Source organism: Gorilla gorilla, chromosome 6 (genome assembly GCF_029281585.2).
Source record: "Gorilla gorilla gorilla isolate KB3781 chromosome 6, NHGRI_mGorGor1-v2.1_pri, whole genome shotgun sequence".
Classification (NCBI taxonomy): Eukaryota; Metazoa; Chordata; class Mammalia; order Primates; family Hominidae; genus Gorilla; species Gorilla gorilla.
In genome coordinates this window covers 20,104,407-20,118,890 of record NC_073230.2, presented here as the reverse complement: position 1 = coordinate 20,118,890, position 14,484 = coordinate 20,104,407, and the positions used below count along the sequence as shown (strand labels likewise).

Genomic DNA, 14,484 nt, shown 5'->3' with positions numbered 1-14,484 from the left:
TGGGTTCTAACGTAGCTTCTTCTTTTTCAATGACCTATATAGATTAGTAGATAATGTAACTGCCACTCAGTGTATCAGTATATACTGATATACAATGGTATATTGGAAATAAAATAGAATGAAATAATAGAATAGAATAGAATGGAATGGAATAGAATCAGGGTAACTGTGATAAAAATTATTACTTGGAAAAGGGAAGACTGGAAAACATAAAAACTCACTTTTCCGTAGCTTTGCTGAAATCTTGCAGGACAAAAATTTCTAAGATTCTCTAGTGGCTGCCTGCCAGTAAGTAACTTGATATCGTTAACTTACTTGAACTTGGCTCTGCTCCCTGGGATACTCTCCTGTGCATTGTCTTTTTGATCTCCTGTGACATTAAACATGTACTGTACATGTACATGTATCTGTCTAAGTGGATAACAATACAATTCATTTTGTCATGAAAGAGCTGTGTTTTCAAAGGCTTTTAATAAGGTTAAAAAAAAGATAAAATTCCTCTTAGAAAATAACACTTAGCAGTTAATGGCATCAAAGTCACATTGACTAAAGAAGGAAAATAGCAACCAATTGTTAAAGCCATCTTAACATAAATCTTATTGCAAGTATACACATCTTTTGAACACAATCTATAGAAAAGAGAATAACTTCCAAGGCATTACAACTTTTTCTCTGGCATGTTAAAAAACAACTCTGACTACTGGCTAATGCATTATAAAATTTCCTATCTGACAAATCTTTCTAGATTATGCATAGTATTTTACTTTTGAAAGGTCATAAAAAAGATATAAATCAGTTTCCATAAGAGCTAATATTGGCCCATAACGAAAGTTTCCTTCAGGTTATTTTAATGTATTAACGTAAGAAAACTCCAGTTGAAGAAGAATTTCAAGACAAAACTAAGCATTAAAAAATAGGTGTTTGGTTGAGGTTAATTTTTTTTTTTTTTTTTTTTTTTGAGACAGAGTCTCTGTTGCCCAGGCTGGAGTGTGGTGGCGCAATCCTGGCTCACTGCAACCTCAGCCTCCTGGGTTCAAGCAATTTTCCTGTCTCAGCCTTCCAAGTAGCAGGGACTACAGGCGTGCACCACCACGCCCAGCTAATTTTTTTGTATTTTTAGTAGAGGTGGGGTTTCGCCATGTTGGCCAGGCTGGTCTCGAAATCCTGACCCCAGTGATCCGCCTACCTCATCCTCCCAAAGTGCTGGGATTACAGGTGTGAGCCACCACGCCCAGCCTTAATTTTCAAAAGACAAATAAGCAAAAAGCTTTTCCCGTTCCTCTCCCAAAACAGCAATGAGATAACTGCCTTGTAATGTTTGTTTGCTTTTTACAAATACCAATTTACCACTTGCTGGAATCCCAGCCCAGGAACCAGCCTGTGAATGTGGGTGGCTCATGGCCCTGTTTTATGATGACAATTGGTGTCCTCTTGTCTCTTCCAGAAGGGTCTGTCTCAAGGTACATTTTGGCTAAAAAGAGTTGTAAAGACATATAAATTCAGTTAGTTTGGGTTAAACTAAAGTAACTGCAGATTGAAAATTCTTCGAATAAAAGTAATAAATTAAATTTCCAGAAGAACAAATAAATATTGGCCACATTGAAAATGAAAATTCTTCGAATACAATTCTTCAAATCAAAGTAATAAATTAAATTTCCATTGACCAGGTAAACAAATACAATTTCTTTTTGATTTCTCTCATCTGCCATGAAAGGCAACATGTGAATCTCATTAATGCCTGAAAGAATTCCAAGTTTTATGGAATTGTCCTTGTGGCATATTGTTATACGTTTCAGTAAAAGGAAAATTGTGCCAGAAAGAACAGCATAGTCAAAAGGAAGTTTAAAAAATCTGGCTTATCGCAGTCATGGAGGTTTTACTCTTATAATAAAACAAGGGTTGAAATGAATTTAAGTTTTTCAGATTAAATTGATATAATTCTATTCTTGATTAGATAACAAAACATATTTTTTTTCTTGTGCCCATTTGGAAATTCTCCAGTTCAAAAAATCCCATTACTCTTTAGTTTTGAGGAGGAATGCTAAGCTACTTCTTGATTTTGAAATGTATTTTTGTAAGACATGGTGGCAAAGAGCAAGTCAGACACTCGGTCATAATGGTGCCCGGTTACTGCTATAATTGTCCACCGATTGAGCTTACCAGACTTCAGAGATTCTTTTTTCTCAACTTCATTAGCATCTTTGCCAATCCAAATAAATATCTAAAAAATGAAACAATAACAATATGTATGATTTCTGGGATGTTGACTCAGTGCTAGGCCCTATGTAAAGTGCTTCACACACACATTGCTCATTCAATCTTCACAATATCCGCAGAAGTTAGGGACGTGGAGGTGGTGGCCCAGAGAGGTACCATTACTTTCCCAGTGTTCACACTCATCAGGAGACACCTAAATCTACATCCAGCCTGTTTCACTTCAGATTTCACACTTGGATATTTTATGTTTACATGGTATTTTCTAGTTTGTAAAGTGATCTTTCACAAAAAAAACAGATTGTCTGGGTGGACTTTTTTTTTTCATCCACCCCCTAGGGTGTGACAGCAGTCGAAGGAAACCAAAATATTTCACCTCCGAATACACTTCTTTGACATATTTCGAGATGGCTGTTCAGAGGACTTGCAAACAGAAATAGCCCTGCAAAGCTGCCTTTTGTAGGGGAAGATCTGCATCTGTAGAGAATCTGCAGTGGTGCAGCCGGACTTTCTCTGAGGCCCTCCCTTTTTGGGATCTAGGGAAGATTAACTGAGAGTATCACACTCTTAAAGGTCTGAAAGAAACATTTACCATCTATACTTTATGTGAGATTTCATCCATAACAAGACCACCTTTCCTAGCCAGGCCTCTTCTCCCCTCCCATAATCAGTTTTGCCATCCTGCAATCCCCCATTCTTTCTGTAACTTCAAAATTGTAGAAAAGCATCAACCATCCAGCCATTTATTTAGTTCTTGCATTCTGTATGACTCCTGTGAACATTCATATATTTGTATGCCTTTTCTCCTATTAATCTGCCTTTTATCAACTGATTTTTATGTGAACCTTTGGACAGCGAAGGGGAAATTTTCCCTTGGCCCTTACACAGTCATTATCCCCATTTCCTAGATGTGGATCTTGGCTGGAAGAGACCACATGTAGACCACGTGTAGAGCTTGTCTGTGGGTGATCCCAGACTCCCTCTAGGAACCTTTGATTTAAGGTTAGTGTTTTTCTCCTCTAGTAGCTTGCCCTCCCTATAAGATGTTGGTAAAAATGCTATAATGTTTAGTATTTAAATAGCAATGTTTTTTTCAAAAATTGATATAATTATACAATCTGTATATATCCTCCTCCTTGTCAAGCGTGTGGGTGGGGGTACTTTAATGCTGAAAAAAATTTCCTGAATTACCTTATTTTTGAAATCACTTTAAAATCACTTGTGGCAGAGCAATTTCGGTCACTTACATTTAGATTGTATTCCATTTCATACTGAAAGTGCTGAAACATTTGTGTGCAGGGAACAGAACAAACCATGAAAGCACGGTAATGTAAATAAAAGGTATGATTTTAAAAAATGAAATGTGGCATGGTAAATATTCTAAAAAGTATCCATGATTACAGAAACAGGAGTTGACTACAAATGAGAAAAATTAAATATATATCTGAATAAGGAAGTGTAATTCTTCTTTAATTCTTAAATACACAAGAATGTTTCATTGACCTGGAGATTTAAATCTCATCTAGAAATCAGTAATCCATTCACTTGGCAAGAATCTGAGCCTGGGCCCTCAAGTCAAACATGGTCATTGTAGATCAGAAGCTAGGGTGTGATATAACTGAATGGTTTATCAATTAGGAACAAACTTAAAAGGAACAATCTCTGTGCTTGACTCTACGACTAGGCCTAATTCAGATAAGCATTTCACACTTGTTCTATATAATTTAGTTCATAATATATTTACTTTTCTCTTTCACTGTTAATTTACATAGAGGTTAAAAACCTATCAGATGTGGCATGTCAAATCACCATTAATTTCCTTGAAAATTAAGATAAATAAAACAGTAACATATTTTACTGTGTAGATTCAAAACTATTCTGCCTGTTTCTTCCCCAGGGAGGGGTACCCACGACTTCTTGTCAAATTTCAAAAGAAACTTTGAATATGTCAGTTTCCTCAATGGCATTGTACCCCCCATGACACTGTACACACGAATGCACTTATTAGTTAAATGAATTATAAACAAATTAGGAATGAGTAACTTTTACAAATAAATGAAAAATAAAAGTTTTTTGCCTACAACTGTAAAGCCAAAGATGGTAGCTCTGGAATTATTTTCATACTAAGAAATCAACTTGCCATATGTGTTAGTTTCATTTTTTACCAAATGTGTGTGTGTGTGTTTTTAAATACAGCCTAAATCTCTAGGCTCATTTATATCTAGACTTACCATTTCTCAGATCAAGTTCTGTCATCTCCCAACCAAAAATGCATTCTCTTCTTATGAACAGAATGTAGTTTTACCTGTTCCCAAGCATCTAGTAACATGACATCATCTTCAGCTAAATCATCCTGGGTGAACTCTCCTGGAACCTCTTCAATCTGAAAGGTATAAAAAGCCATATGAGCAAAAAGTAAAGCAGTAATTTTTCTAATACATAGGATAGAAATGCCCTGTATTTTTTTTGAGTATAGTGAAAATAAAATTTGGTGGTAATTTTTTTCTTCTTTTTCACGTAATAAAAATTTAAATAATTGTTCATTGATTTGGCATCATAAACTAGTAGTATTTTATTTGGCCAGCACAGTATTTAATATAAACATTGCATTTGTGAAATTAAATAATTCAAATATAAAGCTGGTGGAACCTTAAATTATTCTGAACTTTGAGAGGAATGTGGCTGTGTGGCCTGAGTCTTGAGGCATGCACTCAAGCTTTTGTCTTTTTTTCTGCAAATAATTAGGAAGACCAAAGAGTGCCAGAGATAAGACTCCCCTCAGATCACCACTCCTCACAGAGTAAGAAAGTACTCTTCCTTGGAATGCATTCATAGCAATCCGTAACCAATCAAATCACTGTCAGTATACACTGGTCTTACATAAAAAATTACATAATCCTGCTAAAATTTCTCTGTTTCTGCCTATTGTCAGTGAAACTTTTAAACTCCTCCACTTTAAAATGCTGACCCCATTCATCTGGATCAGTGTTTTCTGGGTGGCTATCCTCAAGCCTTGCATTTCAATAAACTATATATTTAATCGTATTTTCTAAATCTCATCCTTAGGGTTGACACATTTGAATGCCCACATATATAGTCAATTTGCTCACAATCCTCTGTACTTCCAGTCCTTTATGAATAGTTGTTTCACAGATTTATGTTGCCTATCTAGTTCCTAAAAACATTTGAGTTTATGGTCTGAGTATTAAATTATCTTTCATTTTGTAGGTCAAGATTACTTTTAAAAAGTCAATAGGGCTGGGCGTGGTGGCTCATGCCTGTAATCCCAGCACTTTGGGAGGCCGAGGTGGGTGGATCACGAGGTCAGGAGTTCAAGACCAGCCTGGCCAACATGGTGAAACTCTTGTCTCTACTAAAAATACAAAAACTAGCCAGGTGTGGTGGCAGGCACCTGTAGTTCCAGCTACTTGGGAGGCTGATGTAGGAGAATTGCTTGAACCTGGGAGGTGGAGGTTGCAGTGAGTCAAGACCGTGCCATTGCACTCCAGCCTGGGCAACAGAATGAGACTCCGTCTCAGAAAAAAAAAAAAAGAGAGAGAGAGAAAAAGTCAATAGGCCTGGTCATTTTAATAAATCAAAAAATTTCAATAAGATGACATTATAACATAACATTTGCATGTATAAAATTTTTTATTTTTAATGGGTTAAATTGTGTTAAATTATAGTTAGCATTAAAGGGTAATGGAAGGGTTAGCTTCATCCACCCAATACCAATGGGCATGTATTAATCTAAAGTTCAGTATTTTTAGAGAATTCTGAGTGAAAACCCCCCTGATCCTTACGCAGGAGTTTGGATTATGGTTCCCCATTCTTTATTCACTCCCTCTGGCATGTGACTTTGCGGTGCTATGGAGCTGACTGGGGCATTGGCCATGTCATATTAGCAAAGGTGACTCAGCAAGGGCCTTTTTGTGTCCTTGACTTTGTCACTGGAAAAATATGTATAAACTCAAAACATGTGCCCAGCATAGATAAACCTAGTTCCTGGCAGCCTGCAGACATCTGAGCATGACAATTCATGTTTGTTGTAATCTGATGAGATTTTGAGATTGTTATACAAAATAAACAAAACAAAAAACCTTGACCATTTAGAAGGCAAAGGATTTGTTTATATTATCTTTTTAGAGGACACACACCAATCACATAATCATTTTAAAAAGAAAAAGTTTAGCACTTAACTTGATGTCAGGCACTGTTCTAATCTTTTATATGCAACAGCTAAGTTAATATTCACAACAACTCTATGAAGTAGGTACTAAGATTACCACCATTTTAGAGTTGAGACAACTACAGCCCAGACAGGCTCAGTAACCAGCCTAAAGTCACACAGCCAGCAAGTACTACCACGAGATAAGTGACAGCACATGGGCAGATTGGTTCTAAAAGCTGTGCTTTTAGTTAATAAGCTCTGCTGCCTTGTAGCTGCCTTGTAGGAATCTACACGTGTAAAGCCTACTTTCTGATAGTAATTATAAGATCAAAGATTTGTTAGCAACAATCCTTCGCCTTAAACTATAAAGGGAGCAGAAGGGGTTCCAAATATCAAACAAGAAAATGAGTTGCTGCAGAGGAAATGTATATTTCTCTTAAAGGCTAATATATGTGCATAACAAAAAGCCAAAGACTAACAGATCTTTTTTCTTTAAACACACTGAGAACAAAGCCTAGGTACTTATTTTTGTAAAATACATTTTTCTTGGAAACAAACATCTAATTTATAGCAATGTTAATAAATAATTCTAATAAGAAATTATAGAAGCATATGCTGAAAAATAAGTTGCTTGGATGCAATATCAAGTTACCAGTCAAAACAATAAAACAGCAGATTTTTCTGACGACAAATCTATGAAATATAGCAAGTTCAGGGATTTCCTGTAAAGTAGGTGAGCAAATTGTGGTATACAGCAACCAAATATTTATCTCAATGCACTGTTTAAATCTTTAACTTGTAGGTCAAATCATTTATAACCTTCAAGGGAGACTTGAACCACTTCATCTCAAATAATTTTATTTCTAGTAATCAAAATATCTGACAAAGTACGTGGGAAATTTTCTTTCCTGTGTTGAAAAATAAAGTTTGCATTTATTCACTAGGGCATGTTGACCAAAATTTGTAGATCAAATTTTATATAAAAGAAGAATTCATTCTTTAAATGAAAAATTTACCAAAAACTTAGCATGTCAAACAGAGAAAGTATAACTTTTTTTTTTGAAATTTAGGTGAGAGGCTGTGGTTCAGGATGATATTTCAGAGCCCAGTGTAAAATCACTCCTGTATTCTTTTGTATTGGATGTTTGTTTGCCTCCAGAATTCCTATGCTAAACCCCTAGCCCCCAATGGCATGGTAGTAGGAGGTGGGTGGGGCCTTTGGGAGGTACTTAGGTTCAGATGAGGCCATGAAGGTACAGTGCCCCTGCTTAGTGTCTGTCTTTATAAGGAAAGAACAAGACTAGAGCTTGCTCTCTGGGCCATGTGAGGACACAAGAAGGCTAGACAGTGGTCCCTCACCAGACATCAGATCTGCTGTTGCCTTAATCTTGGACTTCTCAGCCTTCAGAACCATGAAAAATAAATGTTTGTGGTTTAAACCACACAGTCAATGGTATTTTTGTTATAGGAGCTTGAACTAAGACATGCATACACATACTTCTAATTTTACTTCTGACTGGACTGGAAGTCAAAGCTTGTAAATGACTATGAAATAAAACATTCCTGTTGATATCAGTTAATTTGTAACTGCATATATAGCTTTCTGTGATTTTTGCCCAATGATCATAATATTTCCATAATATTTTTAATTCAGTCAATATGGTGAAAATTTTTACTCCGCTGGGAAATTGACATGTAAAATTTACATAGTTTGATCAGAAATAATGATTGCTGCCCACAGAAAATGCCAAATTATTAAATTAACAAATCTAGCCACATATATATTCATACAGCAACTGCATGCTCACACAGGTGTAAAGCAGCTAGGACTTTTAAGAACAGCTTAATCTATATAGGACATCACAACATTAATGCTTTCATATTAATTATATCATTAATCCTTAAAATACCCTGTGTAAGGAACAGAAAACCAAATACTGCAGGTTCTCACTTTAAAAGTGGGAGCTAAATGATGAGAACACATGGACACATAGAGAGGAACAACACACACTGGGGGCCTATCAAAAGGTGGAAAGTGGGATGAGGGAGACGATCAGGAAAAATAACTAATGGATACTAGGCTTAATACCTGGGTGATGAAACAATCTGTACAACAAACCCCCACAACACAAGTTTACCTGTGTAACGAACCTGCACGTGTACCCCTGAACTTAAAATAAAAGTCAAAAAAAAAATACCCTGTGTAGAGCAAAGGTTGTCACCGTGGTTTGTAGGCAGGCTGAAACTGAGATTCAGAACAGTAGCATGTCTGAAAGTGTCAGAGCCACATGGGAATCCCCCTCCCAGCGTTGTTAGGTTCTATCTCACTGTTTTTTGTTTTTTGTTTTCTTTTGAGATGGAGTCTCACTCTGTTGCCCAGGCTGGAACACAGTGGTGCCAGTGGCACAATCTTGGCTCACTGCAACCTCTGCCTCCTGGGTTCAAGAGATTCTCCTGTCTCAGCCTCCCAAGTAGCTGGGACTACAGGCACCCACCACCATGCCTGACTAATTTTTGTATTTTTAGCAGAGAGGGGGTTTCACCATATTGGCCAGGCTGGTCTTGAACTCCTTGATCTTGTGATACACTCGTCTCAGCTTCCCAAAGTGCTGGGATTACAGGCATGAGCCACCGCGCCTGGCCCTTTTTTTTTTTTTTTACGGACTTTTGCTCTTGTTGCCCAGGCTGGAGTAGAGTGGAGTGGCGTGACCTTGGCTCACTGCAACCTCCGCCTCCTGGGTTCAAGTGATTCTCCTGCCTCAAGCCTCCCGAGTAGCTTGAATTACAAGTGTGCACCACCACATCCAGCTAATTTTTTTTTTTTGTAGAGACGGTTTCTACATGTTGGTCAGGCTGGTCTCGAACTCCTGACCTCAGGTGATCTGCCTGCCTCGGCCTCCCAAAGTGCTGGGATTACAGGCATGAGCCACCGCAACCAGCCCTATCCCACTGTTTTTAAAGACACTTACAACAAATCTTCCAGTTTTGTTAGAGCAGCCATAAAGCCGAGGTGGATGGTCTTCAGCCTGGGTTTCCAGTAGTGGTGAGGTCTGGTAGTCTTTTTTCCCTCCAAGGGAATTCCAGAACTCCTCTGTGGAAAACACACTCAGTTATCCAGTGCATTTTCAGGGACATATGCTTGCTGTCGCTTTATATGAACAAATATTATCTCACCTTGATTTCAGTGTTGAGAAATTACTTAAAGAAATCAGGTACCATCACCCACCCACCTCTGCAACTAATGGAGAGATTGTTAACCCTTATAAGCCATGAGAAAGTGACTTTTTGGTGAAAAAAAGATGATTAGCAATCATATCAGTATAAATTCTAGTTAGTGCCCTTGGCCCCAGAGCACACACCTGGCTCCTCGCCTTCTTGGATCCTTAAGGTTTTGCACTTGAGGACACTTGCTACATACTCTGCTCCTTTCTCCTCCTCCTGGCTAGCACCTTTTCCTACCCAGATGTAGCCACTATTTTGCGGCAGTTTCAGGACAAAAACATCGTTAGAATTCAGTGAATTTGCATCAACATCAACCTGGAATATGAAGAAAAATAAAACAACGATTCAAATTCATTGCTGCTCCCTCAATAAACATGTCCCAGAAGCTGTGACTGTGGCAAACCATACATAGCCTTCTGCCCTATCCCAGGAAATTAATTCAGAGCAGCTCTGGGACACCACTATGGTGTTTTAAACCCTAGAGTAGGAGCACTTTGGTCTGTGTCACTTGTGAATTTGTGACTCTGTGTCTGTCTCTGTGAGAACTGTCTGACCATATGACTGTGCTACTATGTCACTGGTATGACTTTCTGCATAATTGTCAAACAAGTGTGATGTGTGATTCCAGAAAGAGGAAGAAGAACCAGTAAGCAAGACTGAGGTGGAGCAGCTGAGACGGAGGAGGAAAACAAGAGTGTAAAGTGATCTTGAGGCCAAGTGAGGAAAACGCTTCAAGAAGGCAGGGGTGATTTGCTGTGCCAAATGGTGCTGCTTGGCCAACCACACTGAACTGCCAGGATGAAGGCAACCATGATGTGGAGAGTTGAATTTCACCAGGTTTGTCAGGAGCCTGTTGAAGGAGAGAACACTAGAGGTGGAAGGAATGGCTGTTGGAAGTTTTAAAGGAATGTCCAGGAATTGCGAACATTCAGGAAAACGGTTAAAGTCCTCTCCCAGCAGGAATGAGGCCTCACAGAACAAGCTCAAAGGAATCTATCAGATGTGATGATGGAGAATTACAGGAACCAAGTCTGGCTTCCAGGGCTTCCAATTTCTAATATAAACATCTCGTTATGGGTACAGAGGAAAGAGCCAGGATGATGGATAGAAGGTGACAAGAGACCTGTGCCCAGACTGGTGTGAGATCAGGAAATGACATCTAAAACAGAATCTTTATAAAGCCTTAGCCTGCCGGGAGATGAAGACAGAAAGACCTGTAAAATGATCTTGACTGGTGCATTTCAGAGAGGTTGGGAATGTGAAAGCTGGTTTGAGAGGCTGCAAGGAAATAAAGAGATGCACAGAAAGTAGCTGATGAGGTCTCACAAAGGAATGTCCACTGGGGAAGAGATCAGAATGTAACAATGGTGCGTTTTGGTTGACTTTCCCATCTGAAATCAACTGAGAATGCCCGTAGATAATGAATGCTTTAATGTCATTTTGATAGTTTTTAAATGTCAAAAAAAAAAAATAGTCATAATTAAACACAGAAGAATCCGTGCACAGAAGGTTCTGGATGAGATCAATACATATGCTAGCATTTAAACCATATGACTGAATGAGACCACGGTGAAGGGGCCAAGGCCGAGGCTTGGAGTGCTCAAGAACTTAGAGGTCAAACAGAAGAGGAAAACGCAGCAAACTAGCCTGAGAGAAGTGGCCGATAGGTTAGGAAGAAACCATAGTAAGTGTGGGGATACATTCACCTAGTGAAAAAAGAATTGCTCAATAAAACTGGAAAGGCTGACTGGCAAATGCTAGTGGGAGGTTGAGAAAAATGAGATCAGAAAAGTGACCTTTGTTTGTGGCATGTGGCAGGTCATTGGCAAACTAGATAAAAACCATTTCAGTGGACTAGTGGGATGGATACCTGATTGAGGTGGCTTTAGAGAGAACTGGCTTTAAAAAGCAGAGATGGTGAGTGAGTGAAAACACTCAAGACAAACCTTTCAATGATATGTGCTCTTAAGAAGGACAGAGAAATGATGCAGTAGCTAGAGAAGGTCATGGTCAAGGTCAAGACACAGTTTTTAAAGAAATGACAGGAGGTTTCTGTTACAGCCATCTTTGTAGTTCAAAGTGAATGATTCCAGATAGAAAAATAAATTGATAATACAGAATGAAAGGAGATTACTGCCTGCAATCATGATGAAATAGAAATGGAATAAATGCACGGGAAAGACAGAAATCCAGGAGATTCCTTAGGAAAGCAAAAGAGGGAAGGATCCGGACAGAAGTTGGTGGCCAGATGGGTGGAGGAGGAATTGGGCCTTAGATAGGAGCGATAGTCTATGTAATAAACATTTAATAAATTATTTATTGATATATCACTGTACACAAATATATTATTTATTGCTAATTTATGGATAATAGTATATATATAATACATATAGTATATAATATTCACTTATAAGACACTTCATCATATGGAAATTCCTAATATAAAATATTAACTTAAAAATTAAATAAAAATTTGATATTTATTTCATAAAAGAGGAGGGAAAGAGAATATATACACAGATGCAGACAAATTGATAAAGTTGCAGGGGAGTAGATAAGGTGATTTATGCCTGATTTATCTTCTCGTGAACTCTGAATCAAAGTTATCAGTAGAGAGAAGGGGGTGCTGGGGATCTGGGGAGAAAGGAGGACATGAAGCATGGGGTGTGAAGGAGGCAGCGGGTTCATGGATTCAGCTATAGGCCTGGAGAATTGCCAGAATGTGCATTCTGGAGTAAAGGAGCCAAAGGACAGGAGAGAGTTGTCAGAGATTAGATGACTGAAACAGATTTCTGAGGAGCTATAGTTATTGCAAACGGCAAAATTTAGTATAGGACCATGTGAGTGTGAGATGAAATGCGGTCAAGGAAAAGACTGCTGGAAGAGAGAAGCCGGAGAGACGGAAATAGTGAGATAATGGCTGAAGTCATCAAAGAAGAGGAGGACTGGCAGTTCAGTCTATGAAAGCACAAGAGGTCTAGAGGAGGGAAAGTCTGATATACAGGAGAGAGGCAAGATAAAATCAAAGAGGTAAGGGTGAGCAGGGAGGGAACTTGTCCAGCCCCATCCCTGAGGCCACGGTGAGTGGGTATTGGGAAAACACAAGTTCCACTTGATTGAGAGGGCTGCCGGGGAATCTGTCCTCAGAGGACAGTCGTAGAGAAATCAGGTGCAGAGAGAGGGAGGCTTAGAGAAGAAGTTGCAGCTGGAGGGATGAGATGACCAACCCAAGTTTAAGGGGTCTGCTGATTGACTTGTATGGAGGGCAAGTTTGAGGGACAGCTCCAGGCTTGATATGCAGAGCATGCCAGGCAGCGTAAGGGTGGTGTGGAAGACCTGGATTTCAATGGTGACTGGGGTGACAGGATTGTCCTAAGGTGAAAGCACTTAGCCATTTAAAAACCTGGGCAGGCTGGCCTTGTCTATACCTGGAGGTCTTCTTATCTTATGGCACCATGGCATGGGGTTTGATCCCAGCTGCTGTCAGAAACAGCTCATGGGGCCAGTTCAGTTATGGTTCTGGTCCAGTGTGGTGGGACATGCCTCCCATATTTGTTACACTTGTGCAAACGAGGGCCTTCCCTCTCAAATGTCTCCAGTGTGGTCAGTCACCTGACCATCACCCGTGATCCATCCACCTAAGGCCTTTCAAGATGGAGCTTAAGCAGCCTCATGCTTTTGACAGCTAATTTGTGACAGTATTCTTAAAAATTTATTTGTTTGGGTTCAATGTAATTGAAAATTGCAAAAGGCCTGGTATCTGGAGTTTTACTTTTTACTCAACTCTCCTGCTTTAAGTGTTTTTAAAATTTTGAACAGTGGATTAATTATAGGAATGAAGGGAGTTTATTTGCCAAGTTTTTAAAGTCTAATATTTGCTGATGGCTCAGGTCCATTGGGAAGTCCATAACTAGGGCATGTTTTATGGAATGCATGACATTACCTCCACAATCCTGGTGATAGATGCCAGGTTTCTCCGGACTTGAAAGAGGCGTGTAGGGGGAGCAGGTGCCTGACCTCCTTTCTTTGATGTTCCATTCTTGTAAATAATGAGCGGTTTGTCTTTGAACAAACTCAGTAGGTGAACAGGCTCTTTGCCTTGGGAGACTCGGATCTGATGGGGGAGAGGGGGAATAAAAGCAATATAATTAAGAGTGCTGTGAAAGAACGTTTTAGTTCCAAATGTGTTCTTATGTTGTCTTTTTGAAAATAAAACAAAAAATAAAAAGTCAAGAGCAGGAGGAATGATGATTAACAGAACATATAGGTTAATGGTAATTAATTTTCCCTGTTGACTTGAGAATCTTTTGTTATCGCAGGCACGGTGTCCATGAGTAGTTTCTTGTCAGGGGAAACATCACCATGCTCCAATACTTTCTGTTTTTGTAAAGTGTGAAGACGTAAGTCTGTTCATCTACATCTCCGAAAGAGAAAAGGTAACACCAAGGTGCTGGTGTCTGCGACCTTATGTGAAAATCACTCTTCTTTCAAGGGCACCAGTAACACAGATATTTGCAGAGGTACTAGAATCTCACATGTTTTGGATCTGGTTCAGAAGGTTAAGAGATGTGCATTCAAATGCTTCACAACATAAGATGACCCCAAATCATACCCATTATTTCTATATCTCTGTATTTGTAAAATAAAAAAATTACACACACACAAAGATTGCTATGCAAGCATTAAAAATGGGCAAAAATAAACAGAATATGTTTTCTACTTTTTAACTTACCTATAGAAATGTAATAGTAGATATACTCAATATAAGAAACTTTAAAAAATACAATATAAAGACTTTTCAGGATGAGGAAATTGAAAAAAAAGGGAAATTATTTTCTTGATTTTATTTATTAGCCCCAAATATTGGATTAGAATTT

General features: G+C 38.6%; 1 protein-coding gene across 1 annotated transcript in view; it reads right to left on the bottom strand.

Annotated features, from left to right (window-relative positions):
- Positions 1-452: 452 nt before the first annotated feature.
- Positions 453-14,484, bottom strand: part of SCIN (scinderin) — an 86,202-nt gene continuing 72,170 nt past the window's right edge. The window contains exons 11-16 of the mRNA XM_004045116.5: positions 13,551-13,721; positions 9,745-9,922; positions 9,355-9,476; positions 4,520-4,597; positions 2,161-2,221; positions 453-1,471 (exon numbers count right to left, since the gene is read on the bottom strand). Of these exons, the coding sequence (XP_004045164.4) occupies positions 1,344-1,471; positions 2,161-2,221; positions 4,520-4,597; positions 9,355-9,476; positions 9,745-9,922; positions 13,551-13,721 (738 nt within the window). The 3' untranslated portion in view covers positions 453-1,343. The remainder of the gene's footprint in view (positions 1,472-2,160; positions 2,222-4,519; positions 4,598-9,354; positions 9,477-9,744; positions 9,923-13,550; positions 13,722-14,484) is intronic.